Source organism: Lates calcarifer, unplaced genomic scaffold, assembly GCF_001640805.2.
Source record: "Lates calcarifer isolate ASB-BC8 unplaced genomic scaffold, TLL_Latcal_v3 _unitig_4112_quiver_405, whole genome shotgun sequence".
In the NCBI taxonomy this organism is placed as follows: Eukaryota; Metazoa; Chordata; class Actinopteri; family Centropomidae; genus Lates; species Lates calcarifer.
This window is the reverse complement of record NW_026116709.1, coordinates 164,926-183,927: the sequence shown is the minus strand read 5'-3', so window position 1 is coordinate 183,927 and position 19,002 is coordinate 164,926. Positions and strand designations below refer to the sequence as shown.

Genomic DNA, 19,002 nt, shown 5'->3' with positions numbered 1-19,002 from the left:
GGACTTAAGGACACCTCAGCACTAAACAGTACCCACATCCTGGTTACAAACCGACATCAGAACACACACAGCCTCAAAAACAATCATGTATTTATTAGGACTTTGAAACATTTGGCTTGTCTAGTGCCTCACCAGAAGAATATAACAAGAGTGAGACAGAAAACAATATGAGCAAACAGCTTAACACAGGAATAAAATTAAAACCTATAACAGCAAGATACAGGGCAAATATACACACACATCAACAGTATTTACACTTAATTGAATGGTGGAGCCATTGCTTGGACAAAAACAGCATTAACACAAAGTCCTCTTTCTAGATTTCTCACAGTCTTTACCAGCAGATGGAGTTGTCATGGAGATGGTCTGGTTTCTCATCATGTGTCTATGAAATTCCAGTCATAAGAAAGTAGTTGTATATGGGGGAGATGGTAACACTCATGTCTGTTCAAAGATGGCCCCTGATGACAGATGTTCTGTGGCTCTTGATCTGCTATCCACTGACTCCTGTTTGATGACCTTTGACCTTTTCCCAATGGATATTGGTAGTATTTGACTGAAAAATCAGGATTTAAGTTGTATATCTTGGCAAATTTCTTTGAAACTTTAAGACTGAAATAAAAAAACTAAGCCTAAATTATTAAAGTAATATGTAATGAATAGAGATAATGCTCTAACACACTCACTGCAGTTTATTGTGACTCAGTCCTGCTTCCTCAAATACTCACTAGACCACCAAATGTGGATTAATCTGCAGCTGAATCACAGAGACCAGCTGTTTTTAGAAAATGACTGAGCCTTTTGAAAAATTCATTCACATATTAGTGGGGCTTGTAAAGAAGTCAAGAGGTCAGAGTGACTGGCTGACAGCCTGAACTCTGCCTGTAGAGCCTGAGCCTATACAGTTCACTTACCTCACTTACGCTTCCTGTAAGTTGTTTAAGTAAAAGTGTCTGATTGAAGTACAGTATGTGACAGGATTGTCCTGTCTTACAGTAGCACCTTTGGTAGCGTCAAAGAACTCTGCACTTAGCCCCATCATCATGAACTGCTCTGACCTCATGACATGCTTAACCTTCCACATTACAAACTAACAAACTAGTTTTCATACATCACCAACAGGTCTACAGAGGATGCTGTCAATACTGTACATGACTGCCTCAACCCACCTGGACAAAGGCAACAACTTTGTGTGATTGCTGTTCATTGATTTCAGCTCTGCACTCACTACTGTCATCCCTCCATACTGTTCATAAGCTTCAATGGCTATAACACTATCATCAAGTTCACAGACAACATCACAGCGAACAAATCAGTCTACAGGGAGGGGGTCCAGCACCAGGCTGAGCAGTATGAAAACAACAACTTGGCCCCCAATGCCAAGAGGGCCAAGGACCAGGGAGAAATATAGAGGCTGTGAAAACACCTCCATCCACATCAGCAGGTCAGAGGTAGAACACATTCCTAGTTTGACGTCTTTGGGTCTGTCCTGTGGAAACCGAAGTCAGCTCATCTGTCCCCACAGATTACTGGTGTAGCACTGAGTGTACTCACCCATGCACAGCAGCAGCTTGGCATGGTGAAACTCTGACAGGAAGTCACTGCACTGTTTCACTGTGGTGAAAGTTATTAATTAATAATAAGTAATGAATAACCATCATAGGTCTGCTTTGACATTTGCAAATATTGTCTTCTTTCTCTCTCTTTCCTTGTTTTTTCATGTTATGTCATTTTTCATCATATGGAAACATAACTGTACCATCACTAATCTGTATTTATCCCCATGTATTTCCTTATTCATCTGTATATCACCCCCTACATATATTCTATTGTACACATCCATCCAAACCCACAATATTAATAAATCAAAATGACTCTATATGTATTTATGCATTATGTTTGTGATGGAGTATGTTTTTGCACCTCTGGTTAGATTGCATTTCACTGGGTGCTGTGTGTGGTCTGTGTTTGTATAAACTTTTTGCAATCAGTGATATTGTGCCTGTACAATTTATAGAGATCTTATAAATTGTTGACAGGACAATTTCACCTCAAGGTCCATTTAGTAGCCTTTTGATGGAGATCAGCAGATGATGGAGTGTGTTCATTCTTAAGTTTGGAAACAGTGGTTGACTTTCTAAAATAAGCCATCAGGTCCATAGTCATTAATAAACCATCATGTTTGCAGTCACAGTCACAAATGTTTTTTCTTTCTTTCTTTCTTTCTTTCTTTCTTTCTTTCTTTCTTTCTTTCTTTCCTTCCTCTTCAGTGTTTCCCAGAGTGACAGAGGTCAAATTGGATCTCCCTGATGGATTAAAGGGTTAAAAAGACAGAGCAAATCTCCCTCTGGAAGAGTATATATATATATATATATATATATATATATATTTACTTGTACCTTAATGATTCCATTTCTTGCTTCTTAGTCTTTTCTTTTGAAAGAACTGTAACTTTATTAACAATGTTACAACAGAAACAATTTTACAACAAAGTAAAGTTTCTAGAATATTATAATTAAATGCAAAGACTACACCTGTAGTCTAGTCTGTAGTCTAGAAGGCAGTTGTAGCCTAAAGGCTGTGTATGTGTATGTAGCTGAGGCTGTGGTCGGTTGTAAAGCCGCTGCTTCAGGGTGCAGGGATCGCTGCAGTAAAAGGACTAGTTGTGTCACTGAGAGGCAGATTGGTTGTCAGGAGGCCCAGACCAGACTGAGACTGAACAAAGCTGCCATTGATAACAGCCAGGTCACACTGAGCTCCCTGCTGCAGGATACAGGAGACTGTTGAGATGCCTCAAGATAAAGCTCAGACAGAATACACAGGACTCGTATTTGAATTCGTTCATGTTCATTAAGGTACACAAATTCTAGCCAACTTCAAATGCTTCAATCTTTATTCTTGCTAGTGTGATGTGTTTTACCCAGTAAGACTGATCCCTACAGGATGTTACCAGTTTCTATCATAAATCCTATAAGGATATCAATGATAGGGCTGTGGGTATGGAACCTGGATCTCAAACATCAGTCTTCATCTTCATGATTGAATTCATATGTTGACTTTGTAGGAAAGGCGCTTCCGGTTGCACTTGTGTGTCTTGAGCCAATCACATAAAGACTAATCATCATCCAGCCTCTGATCGCGTTTCTCTCTTACTCTACGTGCTGACTTGTCCTTGGATCCGAGCCAAACATCACAGACACAGAGTAAGAGAATTAAAAACGATCCAGTTTTATCTATCGCCGAGTTCACACTGCGCGAAATTAATAATATATCAGAATTCAAAGCCAGTGACGGAAATGCAAAAAAATGGACGTGAAGCCATGTCTCTTCTCTCAGGTGTGGAGTGTTCTGCTTATTGGCATGAATAGACTACAGGTTACAACACACTGCAGTCTTCCGATACATTCAGCATAGAGATAACTCTTAAGCAACATTTCAGAAAAATAATAATCAGAATAATCAATAATCATGACGTGAAATATTTACACTCATGATCTTACACCAGGATATATTTGGCAACACTCAAGGAAACCTTAAATTACCCATTCCCCCAACGGAGTTTGGTTTGCAAACAAAATCGTTTAGGAAGTTTGAGTCACAGGCATTCACGCACAAAGGAGGGAGGATGGGGAAGAGGGCGGGCCCACAAGAGAACAGGTGCTTAAATACAGGACAGGTGAGAGTGGAGATACAGCAGATAGTGGAAGTGCGGTTCATCTACATTCTCACCTGACCGGCATAGGTAAGATACAGGTTCGTATCTTTAAGACAGGGAATTTTTTTTTTCATTTTCACTTCATTCCGAAATTCCTCTACACTGCAGTCAGGTAAATCAGTGAGGTCTGGAAGAATGTTAAACTACTCACTCGCTTAGAAAAGTTCAGCAAGTTCAGCAAGGTAGATGTAAAGCTCAAAAGACAAAAGGACAAAAGAAAAGGTTTACATGTCTTAACAACTTCTGATGCTGTGTGGAAGTATCTGAACAGTTTAGTCAAAGTCTGGTGGTGTCATTTGTAATCAGATTTATTGAACTTTTTCAAGATATCTCAGGCTACATTACACTATTTGATTGAAGTTAATCTTAATTACAGATGATCTCTGTTACATTAAACACCTTAATGTTAATTTCATGATTTTTGATACATCTGATTTTTGAAATGATCACTGCTGTATGTATGTAAAAAGTGAAGTGAGATTCTAACTCCAACTGTCCTGCCATTTTAGTAATACCCTTAAACAACAAGAAATGGTTAAGGTGCATACCACATAACTACATGTGTGGTTACATTCCAGATAGGGACCTGTACTACATGTCATACCTTTCTGTTCTTCATGTTCCAGTCAGCTCATAAAGATGATCAAAGCAGCGTTGTCAGTACTCTTGGTCCTGGTGACTGTGTCCTCCACCTTTGGGAAATACATTCCAAAGACCGGCAGGAGGATCCCTCAGACTCTGTCCAGAGGTCTGTGAGAATCATCTGCCCCTCTAAGGCTGAATGATTGAGACCAAATGACATTGTGATAAATACTGAGATAAAGCAGAATCTGTCATTGACTGTCTGTAATGGTGTCCATGTCTGTCAAGGATGGGGTGATCAACTGATCTGGGCTCAGACTTATGAGGAGGCTCTGTACTGGGCCAGGTCAAGGTAAGAAATAGTTCTACCGCATCAAAATGTTGGTTTAACTCTTACACTGATGTTCATTGAAGTTGATGATTAAATGTAAGTGGAGCTGATTTGTGTTTTAGGAACAAGCCTCTGATGGTTCTCTTTCACCTTGAGGACTGTCCACACAGCCAGGGTGAGTCTAACTCCTGGAAAAAAAACTGAGCTGCTATCATAAGAGTTATTAAGTTACTCATACAGAGAAACTATTTTCTGTTGAATGAAAAGCCAAACCTGTTTTAAGAACAAGGACTTGTGTGTTTGTTCATTTGTGACGTCACCTCACACATCCTGGTATCCTGGTTTTTCTTGAAGGCATGGTATGGACAGTACAGACACTAACTGCAAATAACAGGTCTGCTGGTTTTCAGATATGTTAAACTGTAGTCAGGGAGAGAGAGTACCTCATAAAGGAATCACCAGGAAATACTTCCCTCAGCCTGGTCCTGGTATAGTGAAAACTGTGAACCACTTTGATTGGTTCCAGCCCCCTTCAACACTCAAATGACAAACAGTACAGATAATGGAAGAACCACTTTAAACTGAATAAGGCTTATAGTAGCATATGTGCATGTGGCATCGGCCTCAGCTCCTTTCCAATATGTTCTTTAGCCAGAGAAGAGAAAATAGTTGGGAAGAGAGAACATGATTATTAATTGATGAGATATTATGTTGTGATTCTGGGGGAAAAATTATGTTCTCTAATAGAGTTTTCTTAGACTTAGACTTAGACAGACTTTATTGATCCCTTTGGGATGACTCCCTCAGGGAAATTAAGTAAAGTTACACAACTGAAGGTACCTGAACAGACTCAGGATTGGTACAGCACATTTACTGACAAGATTTTCAAAACTTTCAAAGGTCTAATCAAAGTAGACACAAAAATAGACCAGGCCTTTCTGAAAAATACATTGCAACTGCAAACCTCCAAATGGCAACATGCAATGACAGAGGTGTTAAAGCCATGCTCAAAGGTAAAAAGATTAGGTCCACTGCTACTGTGACAACTAAATGTACATATAGCAACTTTTACATCAGACCAAACAAATCCGATACCCTAGCTAATAGGTTAACTAAGACAGTATCAGTTCTGCACCAGTTGTTTGTGTTTATAAACACTGAGTTGTAGAATAAAACATGTAAAAAACTATTGCTCCTGCAGCACTAAGGAAGGTTTTCTCTGACGACAATGAGCTCCAGAAAACTCTTGATGAGGACTTCATCATCCTCAATCTGGTGGTAAGTTACAGACTACCTAGTTAAACCTAGTTATTTGCACACTCCTTCTGTTTAAAACCTGTTTTAAAGGTGCATAACACTGGATCTGTAAATACTTTTGTGCTGTTTTCAAAACTATAATACCTTTCAAAAACCTTAAGTAATCAATTTCACAGTTCAGCATTAAAGCCCCTATGAACTTGGTTTGTAAATATTAAATATTTACACAGGTAAATATTAAATATTTACACAGTATTTATAACTATCATCACACAGTGGGCTTTTACAGGACTTTTAAAATCACCATAACTTTGAGATGTTATGGTTCAGACTTTGATATATGTGATGATAAAGTATTATTTTTTTCTCACCTACAGTATGAAACTACAGACAAACATCTATCTCCTGATGGACAGTATGTTCCCAGAATCATCTTTGTCGGTAAGAGCCATAGACATTACAGCATGAACAACTGTTAAGGCACAACTTTTCCTGCAGGCCTGTCAACATGTCCCTGTCATAGATTAAGTTACTTACCTAATGTAAAGCACTGTCACATCTCAGCGAGAAGGTTTTGGATTCAGACCTGTTTGCCTGTTTACATGTTCTCCTTGTGCCTGTGTGGTTTTCCTCTGGGTAACTAGGTTTGGGTAACTGTAGGTTTCTACAGTCCAAAGACATGCAGGTTAACTGGTGACTCTATTTTACCCATTTTAGCATTTAAGTGTGAATGGTTGTTCGTCTCTATGTCAGTTCTGTGATAGACTGGCGATCTGTCCAGGGTGTTCCCTGCCTGTCAGCTGAGACTGACTCAGGGATGAGCAGTAATACCTTCTGAATGGGTGGATGGATAACACTTTGTTTCCTGTTAAAAATGGCCTACAACATTATTGGGTTTTATAGTACACTGATGTCAAGTTTCAGTTTTCACATAGTGCAAAATGTTTAAGTGAGTGATATTTTGACTGTTGACCTTTCTTATGACAATTTAGTAATGTGTTTTCCTTCATGCCAATGCCAGAGTATATACTGTGTCAACAACACTACTACTACTATTTATCTTTCCTCCTGGGCATTAGTAAAGTGTTTTATGGTATGCTAATGGTGTGTTGCATTCAGTAATTTAATAAAGCTATGATACTGGTTGTAATAGAAATATCCACACTGTAATATAAAAATACTACATTATGAATAAAAGTCCTCTGACCAAGAGAGGCTGTAACAGCAAAACTTTACTTTCCAAATGTACACCATAAATAAGGAAGTTAAATTGTTGTCATATTGGTGCCAAGACATTCACAATTTCAATTCAACAATCTGCAGTAATAGTAGATGCACACAGCTCTGTCTGCTCCATGATAACTTTTAATTAAATCTTTTCCTCACCTAGTACCTCTAATGTCTCCACAGACCCCACAATGACAGTGAGAGCTGACATCACCGGTCGCTATGCCAACCGCATGTATGCCTACGAACCAAGTGACCTCAAACTCTGTAAGTGCCGCAGCACAGTGAGGTTTACACTAATCTATCCACTGTTTGTGTCCGTGTAACACTGATTTAATTTTTCCTGCCTCTCCCTCAGTGATAAGCAACATGCAGAAGGCCAAGAAGCTCCTGAAGTCCGAGCTGTGAGCATACTCAACTTGTCACACTGATCCAGAGTTTATTACCACATATGCTAATAACATGCTGTCATTGCAGTTTACACAAACAAAACTAAGCACTGGAAAGTTTCTCTTCACCTTCATTTGAAATGTTTCCTCCTTGAAATCTGTTCCTGATTCTTACCTTTGTTATTATTGCTGTACATCCAGAGTGTCTTTTGAATAAATATGGAACTGTTCATACATTCAAGATGGATATTTTGCCTTTTTATCTGCCAACAGATTACAGGGAAATACTCAAACAGAGTATAGAGACAAAAATGATGAACAAACGGTGACCTTAACCCATCGAGGCAGATGGTCGCCCACCCTGCCCACCTCTGCTCAAGGTTTCAGCCTCTTAAAAGGAACCCTACCACACATAAGTAACTAAAAAACAAGCTTATTTCACATAATTGAAAAGGAAACTAACATTAAGACTAACAGAGTGCAACCAAAACCAAACAGGGTGGAAGTCAGAGGCAAGAGAGAGAAAAGACTGGCTGCTACCAATTTATATTTTTATTTATACCAATTTATATAGTGCATATACTCCGCCCATGAGTCATTCAGAGGGAATTTCTCAGACATGGTGGTCACAATATGTGTGTATGTGTGAGAGAAATATCGGCCTCTTTAGCTGCTAAAAGTTACACTTTCTTTGTCAATGTGCAGTATACAAGTAGTGTACTGTGGCTTCATCAGAGCTTTTTCAGCTGAAAATAATGAGCTGAAAGACAATACAGAGCTCTGCAGAGCTGCAGAGACAGATGATAATTCTCTGTCAGTTCATCACCACAAACAGCCCTGTTATCATATGTTAGATAAATTAATTGTGTGACCCAATGTTAATAATGATTAGAGTTGCTTCACTATGAATACATTTATAAGTGCAGTTGTAAAGGCATTTCAATGTTTTCTGACAATTTCATTTACATAAGCAAAGTGTGATTTTTCCTTTTCGTGGTGCAGTGTTCTTCACCACTTACCGCAGAAGGAGTGTGCAAATAAAAAACTGAAGGAGGCAGCCTGACAGACTCCACTGAGGGTACAAAACTTCCTTAGCACAGTTTGCTCAAATGCAGTGCATTCTGGAAAGCATGCCAAATAGCTAACAAATTTCTTCTTTCTCTGACACGATTAGTTTAGTAAATAATTGTCAGAAGTTTTATTGACAGCAATTCACAGCTAATGATTCTCATTTTATATGTTTATATGGACCAACATAACTTTAGAGGCAGTGTAAACAGCAGTGTGTGTGTGTGTGTGTGTGTGTGTGTTTAATATCCTGGAAGGGCGGGTTTACACTTCCAGTGCTGAAAGCATTTTCCTGTTGCTGGGTTACTGATTCTCAACTGAGTCTATTGTCCTGTGGAATGAGCTCCACAGAGTCGGGAGAGTGTGGCACAAGTTGGTTGGTTAGGACTTCAACGACGCTCTTGTTCCCTGTAAGAATCAAATGACAGTGCAGAGATCTAAAAAATAAACAAACAAACAAACAAACAAAAAACAAACATGAATTCATTCAGCCTGACCTGATTTGATTAAAACAGAGGTGTGAGGAAGTGATACCAAAGTCAAATCAGCTTTTAGATGAACCATGAACCACTTTGCTGATCTGAATCAGTTTTTCACCTCCATTCAAGGATGTGTAGTCAGTGACTGTGCGATTCATTAACTATCTTTTCCATAAGTTCAAAGGCACTTCATTGCTTACAACTGTAAGTGAACTCATCATCGTTTCCACAGCCCAACATTTAGCTTTGAGTCTGACTGTCCTTAGTTCATAAGTACCGTCAGTGTATTTCTGCCTGTCAAGTTCAGCTCAGTAGCCTGTACAGTAACTGCACATTAGGATAATATCTCTGCAGCCACTTGTTTACAACAGAGCTATCACAGGACGATTGTTTCTGCAGCTTTGCAGTGTTTTAATCAGCTTTTAATGAGGAAGTAATGTAACCACAGCTGAGCTGACAGCAGGGCTCACAGCCACCAGTGACAATGGTGATTGAGTGCAGTTCAGTTCATGTTGAAATTTGCTAATAGAGATTTTTTTTAGTTTCTACTAAGCATCAATGGTTGACCACATGACTTCCTCATACATTCACATTAAGTTTCTATTTTATCCACAGTACTGAGACGGCCCTTCTCAAACTAATGATCTGCAAATAAATGTAGGGACAATAATGACATTTCTGCTTTAGCCACTGGAGTAATATGACTGGGTACATGTATTTCAGTACTTTTACTTAATGAAGAGAGACATTCATATTTTTGCTTCTTCCACCTCTGACTTTAGTATGATCTGAGTACAGCCTTTAATACAGTGGATCATGACATCCTAATTGACAGGTTTTAGAAGTGGGTTGGACCTTCTAGCCAGAATTTGCCCAGTCTGTATCTTAGCCAAAGGGAGAGTTTTCATTAATTTTTTTGGTATCTATTGTATTATTTATTTATTTTTGTAGGATAGTTCTAGGAAAGTTTCTGGAGTTTTTAAGAGTCAATAGTTAAAGTCCATTTCTGTTCAGCCTGGTCCTGTTGTCCCTATATGTTCTCATTTATTATTTCTCATTCATTCAACTGGCAAGGTCACCTGCCTGACAAATCCTAATGAATCAGTTAAGACCGGACAAGTTAGTGAAGCTAGGTTTTCTCTCTTTTTTAATTATTGTCTCTTAAGTTTATAAAATAAAAAGTAACTGTACATTAACATCTGAGGAAAAGTTTGTGTTAATGTCTGTTTGCTGCAGGGATTGCACTTCTTTCTTTTCACTTCAAAAATCAACAAACACAACTTTTGCATACAACTGTACACATACTTGATATTAACATACATATACAACATATACATTACTGTTCTATGTCCCATAGGTTCCTGTCCTCCAATATAACATATTAATCTCATTTAATTTACCATCAGTATAATCTGTACCTTCATCACATAACACATCAGTTCATAGCATCACTGTATTTTGTCCTATAATGATCAGCCTTAGTACTTATTCTGCAAGAGACAACCTCTCTTAATATAATTCATTCATGACTCATAAATAAACCTGGTCCAGACCATTATACTATTCTGAGTCATATATAATTTTGGTGTTATTTTTCCTTGATTTCTAATGTGGCAATCTGCTTTCTGCAAGACAGTGATCCTCAGTATTAGTATTTCTTCAAATGCGTTGGAATTGAAATACTACATGTTTAGCTGTGAAGTGAATGATGGACAAAAATTTTTTTTTCATTGTTGAAGCTTAACATTTTCTACACAACACGTAATGATCTTTGGGAGAGGAAACAACAGACATAAAGACAGAGAGACAGATTAATTTTTCTCCCATTAGTGTTTTATTGTGGTTTACAGTACAAAGGCTCAGACAGGTGGTTTACAGAATCATCATTGCAGTTTTCATACAGTAGCTTATGTTTGCAGTCATGCAAAAGGCCAAATACACAGCACACAGCCAGGAACAAGATAAACTGTTACCAGTGAGCGACACACACACACACACACACACACACACACACACACACACACACAAACACACACCAAAGACCAAACCCTTCCAGGTTACAACCATGTGTCTTCCTCATACATTATTCATTCTTTCAAACAGTGATTGACATTATTGCATTCAGTTGGACCAACTGTTTTACAGAACAAACTGACAACACAAAAAAGAAGAAGAAGAAGAAAAAAAAGCGCTCAGGGTCAACATCAGGCAGACTGCATAAATACTTTGGAGTATACAGCAGACTGCTGTAGACAATATTCTCTCTTTTTTACACCCACAACTGCTCACTGTGTTCTGTATGTTCAGTTCAGTCTGAGACACTTTTCTTATGCAGAGCTGTTACGCTGAAAGTAACGTGCACTGTTCCTCCACACACAATCATTTGTTTTCAGAACACTCTTCATTCTTGAAAATCAAACACATCGCATTATAACAGCATCACTGCAGCTGTCGGTGGAAACCAGGTCAGTCTTGTATTTACAGTTAAAGCCCAGAGAAGGTCCAGAGAGAGGTGGTGAGGTGACAGTGCAGAGGGGCTTAAGATGGTGCTGTCTCACAGGAAAGCACTGGGATTCGCTCTGGGGTCCTTCTGGTTCCTGTAGCGATACGTAAGCCACACTCCCAGAATCTGAGAGAAGGGTACAGTGACAGTCAGAAAGCACTGGCAACAGTAACATCTGCCTATCCCTGTGTTGAAGAATAAGACTGGTGGGAATCTTTGTTTTCCAAAAGACCCAAACCAACAATGACTGTCTCATACTAATAAGTAATGTGTGTGTATGAAAACCTAATACCATATCTGCAGCAGAGTTCAGTATTGTACTGCACTGGACTACCTGAGGTTGGTCCTCACAGCAGCCAGTCTGCCACTGACTCCTACTACTCTACTAACTGCTGTTACTACTGCTACTACTGATCAGCCACTACTCTATTACTATTACTCCTTCAGATAATACTATACTACTGATGCTAATACTTGTGCACAGTATTGACCAAACCTCAGCAGTGCTGTCGCTAGGGCTGGGCGGATCGATCAAAATATCGATAGTATCGATACCAACATTGGTATTAGAATCAATAGTAATGTGATGGGATCAATACTGTAGTTTCAGTTTCTGTCCTCTACATTTAGTACGTTGCTCAAGTTTCATCAAAAAGTAGAGATGTCTGTGGAAACAGTGCTTTCACATTTTACACTTTGCTCATCTTCCTCCCCTGCTCTCACGTGTTTTGTTGTCGTACCATCACGTGACTCATAGGCGCTGAACAGGCTGCAGTGAGTGAGGGCATGATGGCATGGCAGGGAGAAAGAAGAGTGTAGTGGAGATATTTTATGGCTGCAAATGAAAACACTGCAAGCTGTGATGTGTGTAGAAAGGCTATCTGCTCCTGTGGCAATACCACCAGTTTATACAAACACAGAACAATAAAGATAACTCTGAGCTACAAAAGAAATGAAGAGAGGAGGAGGAAAATCCCTCAGACAGACCCAGACCCCGGTACAGAGACAGAGGTTACTGACAGAGTCCCTTAAGAGAGGCAAATATCCAGGTAGCTCATGTGGTGGTGAAAGTAATATTTTAGTCACTCATGACAGATCTTTACATACTGGTTACCTTTAGTAACTAATTGACAGTGGAAAGTAAAACTGATCTTCTAGTGGTCATGACAATGTGTTCAGATTTAGGATCTTATTGATGCATTCCTTTCATAAATCATGACACACTGCTCTCCCCTACATCAAAGTACACAAGCTGCTTTTATAAGTAAAAAGTATTGGTATTGCATCTGTACCTGCGATACTCGCCCTGTATTTACTTGGTATTGGATCGATTGGGAATTTTGCAGTATTGCACATCACTAGCTGCTGCTGAGATGGCTCACCTCAGTGAAGCTGAAAAAGAGTCCAATCCCGCCTACAAAGTGCAGAACCTTTCCAGCATGCTCCTGAATCTTATCTGCGCAGGGTAAGCAGGAGTGGTTGGGAAAACAGGCCTGCAGGACGACAAGAGACGTAACACTGAGAGAGAAAAATCAAACAAATGCTTCTCACAGGAGGGTTAGAGTTTTATGATTCCTTTTATGATTTCAAATGGATTAAAGGAAACATTTCATGATTCATCACTGATTCACACTCACAGCATCACAGGTGCCGTTGGGGTCCACCTGTTTGAAGCCACAGCAGTTGAGGCTCTTCTCCACATCCCTCTGTGTGCTCTGAGAGTTGTTCCACCCTACCTCCAGCAAGTGGTCCTGCAGCACACACGTTAGCAGCATGAAGAAGACCATTCAATTTGAGAGTGTTTCCACATTTAGGGGCTGTGTATACATTTATGAATGAATAACATTTTGATGTGTTTATTCTACAATGACACACAAGTGTTTAAATCATACAATACACAAATGGTTTGGGAAGGGGGCTTGGGGGGATAGCTATCATTAACATCAGGGAGTGTGAGTTGCATTGTCCATGCAGGCCTGAGCAAAGTGTCTCCAGTCATCACTTTTAACCTTTGTCTTCAAACTAAAAAAAATTACAGACTATCATTGTCAAATAAATTTTTCTAAATCAAGTTTATGTTGTTATGTCAGTTTAGCTGTACAAAATATGTCTGGGCAGAAATGATCCATAGGCAGCGACATGACCTGATGACAATGAGTTTCTTAAAAGATACTATTTCATATTATTACAGTGTATTTCCCGACATACATTTTCCTCAGCAATAGCTCGAAAACAAGCTGACAAAACCTGCTCGCTAGTCTTAGCTAATGTGTATAGGGTGGCTTGTGGCCTCCAGCTAAGCTCCACCCACAAAAAACATAATGTGTACTAATGGTAAAAGGGTGTATACTGACACTACAGAGGTGTCTGAAGTGTTGACTGAAAAGTCACTTTTCAGAACAGAACAGCCAATCAGATATTTAGATTGACCTTACATCTGCCATACTGTATTTTCTTTTTTAAATCCATATATATATATATATATATATATATATATATATATATATATATATATATATATGTGTGTGTGTGTGTGTGTGTGTTTTATTAAGTATATTTTATTTATGTGAATGTTTATATATATAAATATGAAATGTTTCAGTATGGCCATGCTCAGCTGCAGTTATTGAGAATCTACCCTTAACCAACTTGCAGCTCTCTAACATTTAACATGTTTCACAAATAGTTTTTATTCTTACATGTGTGAGTAGGAGAAAACTGAAGGATTTTTCATTGAAGTCCAAAAGCTTGCTTCCTGAGTTTGAGTCCTGATCTCAACATCATAGAGTCAGTGTGGGGTTACATGAAGAGACAGAAGACACTGAGACAGACTAAATCCATAGAAGAACTGTGGCAATTTCCTCAAGATGCCTGCAACAACCTACCTGCCAAGTACCTGAAAAACTGTGAGCAGGTGTATTGAGGAGAACTGGTGCTGGTTTAAAGGCAAAAGGTGGTCACTGTAAAAACTTATGTGATGTAGTGTTTTTTTCTCTTTACTGAGACTTGGATGTAGTTTACTGATAAATCAAAAGTATTTTTTTGTTTTTCAAAATAAAAACCCTTCCCAGAAATCCTGGTGCTTGACTGTATCATTTGATATCATCAGTAGCATTAGAAAGGTGCGCACCTTTTTGCCTTATCACTGGTTGCATTAGTGTGGGGGTGGAGGCTCTCTGTGTCATCAAAGCCACTAACAGCAACCACAAATCACTTCCACTTTATTACTAACAGCACAAAGCAAAGCCACTTCCTGAGAAATTAAGCTACTGCTGAATCAGTGGTAACAGATGATGTTCCCTTAGGGTGCTGAGGTTTTTATTGGTGTTTAACTACTCATATTAATCTCTTCAAATGGTGAGATCTTGATAATGCATCACTGTTTCTCTGAGGCAGGACTGTTTAATCATTCCAGGAAATTAGTGTGGCCATTTCTCTTGCTGCAGCCACTTCCTTCCCCCCTGCCTTGTGCTCTTGTTCCTCACCTACTGATTCCCTGCATGGCCCAGGATGCCTTTCAGCCAAACTCACCTTTGAACAAGTAACTGACTTGCAGCTTCTGTGGGACAAAGAACACACTGCTTGTGCTCTTTTCCCCTTTAAGGACACAGATACGGATTAAGACCTATTGAGCACAGTACAATGTGAGGCATTCACCCCTATTCATTTTCTACAGGACAGAAGTAAATTGCTTCTCAAAACATCCTGAGATACTTGACTGACCAGTGATATAAAAAAATGAAAATCTGGAAAATTTCAAGAGGATGAAATTCTCCTATAAGTTGAGGAGTCATTTGCCAAAGCTGCAAAATAAAAATGGTTATAAAGTTTAGTCTTTACCACCTGTGGTATGTCTGTGGATTATTGCTTTTTCTGAAACTCTTTTGTATGTCATGTAAACAAGCTACTTGCCATCTTGCAAGATTTGATATGACTACAGTGGCAGACAAGACTCATTGCAAATATGTGTTAACACTGACCATGACAAAAATTTTAGAGCTGGCATGACTGCATATAAAGTCAAGGAATGAGGGTGAATTTGTCCTGAGTGGCACAAACTGAGGTGAGGAGGTGGATGCACGTGTTGAAAATATTTCAGTCAGTCAAATATTCATACCTAAACTGAGGCTCTCTACACCAGGTTCCTGTGTGTTTGGAGCTCACTCAGAGGCTGAGAGTGAGTCGACACACACTGGTTAGTATATGCTGTTTGAGGCCAATAAATAATGACTGCAAAAACAATTTAGTGGATAAATAATGTGAGATGGAAATTCACTTTACACCTTTAAAGATACATTACACTGTGGCCTGTTGAGGTTACTGCAGGTGTACTAATGTGTACTTATCAATGTACATATAATTACATATTATCACACTGTAAAACAGACCCAGGATGACTGCCTGTCATCATTTTCAAACATAAAAGTTTACTACTTAATGCTGCTTTAATGGAGAAACAGTATATTTTCATCTTACCTGCTGCTCTCTGTTGATGGCCAAACAGGCACTGGAAACAGAGAACTGCACAATAAACACCATAAACAGGACAATCATGTACTGAGCTCACTGTCAAGGAACAACAGCTACACACACTGTAAATAGTACACATTACCCTATTGACAGCCACTGTTACCAAACCACTGTGCATTAGAATCAAGGCTGCAGTTTTGCCGGCTGGAAACAGAGCAGAGTCTCTACATGGCTGACTACAGTGTGAAACATGATGCTGCTCTGCATCTCATTGCACATGCATACATGAATGGAAAATGGATTTTCCACAACAGTGAGGTGAAGAAGAATAATATGTACTATGACTGCACAATAACCACTTGTGGTCGCAAAGATGACATACTTCAGGTCATTCATTCATCAACAACCCTCTCCCTTCCACAAAAGACAATTCTTGGACACATGTAGACACTTGTACAGTAGACTGTCACAACATCAGTTTTTCACTACATGATTATTGTGACAAAAAGAATTCATGGTAACAATATTATTACAATATTTATAGAAAATGTAGTGAAAAGGCAAGCCGATGAACTGCTAAACAATCCACAGTATCATATGTGTATTATTAACATGATAATAATAATTCATTTTTTAAATATCATGGTTATCATCAATACTGGTAAATTGCAACACCCTGAAACTACTGAAACTACAGTGTCCACACAAATATTCTACACTCTCCTTGTGTTTCTAATTCCAAATATTAAACATAATTATTTTTCCACAACATGAATCAGATAACACTGTCTACAGGCTAATATATGTATATGTATATGTATATATGTGTGTGTATATATATATATATATGGCTAGTGCTGAAAAACAAACAAACAAGGGACAAGTGCTGAAAACAACAAACTAGGACTGGACAATATTTATTTCTATGAATATTTGTAGGCTAGCTGTTTCCCACTGTTTCTTTATTGTAGGCTACGACTAACCACATCCTGACTCTGGCTCTGTGCACAACATGAGATCATCTTCTCATCTCATTCTTGGAAATAAAGTCAGCAAAGAAGTGTAGTCTACTTCCTAAAATGTTGACACAACTTTGAAGAAGTGAACACTGCAGACTTGTGTCAAATCATCAACCATCAGATCAAGCTCAGTAACCCTAGCCACGCCCCCAATCAGTGATGTCACCACAGAGTAGCAGGTGCTTTTCAGTACAATAAAGTGATGATTCTTCTTTTCACTGATCCAGTCCAACCACCTGACATTTTTGGGGTGGTAGTATCTGAAATCTACCATGCTGTAAAACAAACAGCAGTGATAACAACCATAGCATGAGCAGCGCAAAGGATACAAAGAAGAGCAGGACCTGGTGATGCTTCATGGCTCCGATGAGGCCGGCAAGGGCCACAAAGAAGAGGAACACCCCCACACCGATCACACCTCCTACAACCTGGAAACTGGAGACCAGACCGAACCACTTCCCCCATGCTGCGATGCCGATCATCAGCAGGCTCACCATCTGCAAGACACACAAACAGAGTCTGACTCTGGATGCTACAGTTATTTTGTAAAGAATCACAAATAATTAGTAATATATGTCATACATTAAGATTAAGCTTTTAAAATCTAATGACTTTATTTGTTACATGCAGCTTAAATTTTCAGAAGAAGAAGAAATCAACCCTTGTAAAAGTTGTGAGGATGAAACTGTCTCTATCAGGAAGACAAACAGCTGTGTTACTCTGCCCTACCTTCAAAGGCAGCGTTATTGTAATGTCTTATAGCACTGTCAATGTGGACATTGACCACCAACAATCTGAGTGAGTCAGGAGCAGTGACACACAGTCAGCTGATTAGTGCGAAACATACTGTATCCACAGCACAATGGAACATGGAAAGACAATTTGTTGTTTAAACCTATTAAAGTCAGGCCAATTCTATTTATATTCTATTTTCCAGGGCACCTTTCAGCAGGTCTGGACTGTACACTGTACTATATAAAATAAAAATGTATCCCTCGAAGTCCCCTCAACCTACATACAATGTGACCACATTAAATATGACTGATACATCACTATCACGTCATCAAACAAGTCCTCTCCAATAGACATACAACACAAGCTCAGTAGTATGACCCTCATGGACGTGTCAAATCGGCGGGGTGCCCCTTTAAAACGACTGCAGGGATCCGTGTCCAGGCCCTCTCTGAGGACCGCGTGTAAATCATGAGGTCAAACCTTGTTGAGACCTGTAGATGTCCATACAGTGATGATAAGAGCTATCAGAGGATGCAGACAGAGAGCCCTGAGAGACAGGACGCCTCCTGCTCTGCCTTCCAGTGTGACGGGAGGAAATAACAGTACAGCCTTAACAGCTGGACTCAAATAGTCCCATCTTAAAAAAAAGAGCAGGCTGCTGTTTAACTGTGTTATCTCTCATCTGTTTTTCCTGTGGGTACAGTGAGCATCTGATCCTGGTACCACAGTGAATAATTGATTAGAGCGGTGTCTGACCTCATCAGCGTGTTGTTTACAGCAGGATGTTTCCTCGGCTGTATTTACATACTACAAGATGAAGAATACTTTGTGTCTATTTATGAAAGCGGCGTAACGCTCAACCATATGGTAAATCCTGCTGTGGATACTCACAACATAGAGGATGTTGAGCGCGCACAGGGAGTGTTTGGAGCAGGTGAATCCAGCACAGCCCATCTTGATAAATAAATACAACAGATTCTTAAAACACGCGGTCGAATATATTTCGCCTCAACAAATGAAATCCGGACAAACAATATTCTCTGGCCAAATAATTCCGCTTCCCCGCTGGAATACGTGGTCGTCGAGCGGCAGGTCTAACCTGCAAAGAGCGGAGCTGCATGCGTCAGTTCAAAACAATTAAACCGGAAAACAGAGGAAGTTGGACATCACGCCTTCAAAATAAAAGCACGCAATTTCTCACCTAAAAAGTGGGAGTTTAATTAAAAG

The 19,002-nt window shown here is 39.3% G+C and overlaps 2 protein-coding genes across 3 annotated transcripts; one reads left to right on the top strand and one right to left on the bottom strand.

The window, feature by feature from the left end:
* Nucleotides 1–3,585: 3,585 nt before the first annotated feature.
* Nucleotides 3,586–7,742, top strand: agr2 (anterior gradient 2). 2 transcript variants are annotated; one of them, XM_018695462.2, is made up of 8 exons: nt 3,586–3,742; nt 4,342–4,463; nt 4,586–4,649; nt 4,751–4,803; nt 5,830–5,906; nt 6,263–6,326; nt 7,296–7,379; nt 7,471–7,742. In XM_018695462.2, exons 2-8 carry the CDS (start codon nt 4,355–4,357, stop codon nt 7,518–7,520), a joined length of 501 nt encoding a protein of 166 aa, XP_018550978.1. In that variant the 5' UTR covers nt 3,586–3,742; nt 4,342–4,354; the 3' UTR covers nt 7,521–7,742. The 2 variants fall into 2 exon arrangements, with proteins under 2 accessions (XP_018550978.1, XP_018550979.1); XM_018695463.2 differs by having other exon boundaries at nt 3,652–3,753.
* Nucleotides 7,743–10,859: 3,117 nt separating this feature from the next.
* On the bottom strand, nt 10,860–18,913 carry tspan13b (tetraspanin 13b). The gene is made up of 6 exons (XM_018695526.2): nt 18,667–18,913; nt 17,370–17,537; nt 16,028–16,108; nt 13,189–13,302; nt 12,934–13,044; nt 10,860–11,677 (listed from the first exon to the last, which is right to left on the bottom strand). Exons 1-6 carry the CDS (start codon nt 18,727–18,729, stop codon nt 11,603–11,605), a joined length of 612 nt encoding a protein of 203 aa, XP_018551042.1. The 5' UTR covers nt 18,730–18,913; the 3' UTR covers nt 10,860–11,602.
* Nucleotides 18,914–19,002: the final 89 nt, after the last annotated feature.

What these genes read in the sequence shown, in the direction of transcription:
- agr2 (XM_018695462.2), top strand. Translation starts at nt 4,355, where the DNA reads ATGATCAAAGCAGCGTTGTCAGTACTCTTGGTCCTGGTGACTGTGTCC. An exon ending in CCCTCAGACTCTGTCCAGAG is followed by an intron (nt 4,464 to 4,585) that starts GTCTGTGAGAAT and finishes ATGTCTGTCAAG; the next exon opens with GATGGGGTGATCAACTGATC. An exon ending in CTGTACTGGGCCAGGTCAAG is followed by an intron (nt 4,650 to 4,750) that starts GTAAGAAATAGT and finishes TTTGTGTTTTAG; the next exon opens with GAACAAGCCTCTGATGGTTC.
- tspan13b (XM_018695526.2), bottom strand. Translation starts at nt 18,729, where the DNA reads ATGGGCTGTGCTGGATTCACCTGCTCCAAACACTCCCTGTGCGCGCTC. An exon ending in CGCTCAACATCCTCTATGTT is followed by an intron (nt 17,538 to 18,666) that starts GTGAGTATCCAC and finishes TGTGTCTTGCAG; the next exon opens with ATGGTGAGCCTGCTGATGAT. An exon ending in CCATCAACAGAGAGCAGCAG is followed by an intron (nt 13,303 to 16,027) that starts GTAAGATGAAAA and finishes TGTGTGCTGCAG; the next exon opens with GACCACTTGCTGGAGGTAGG.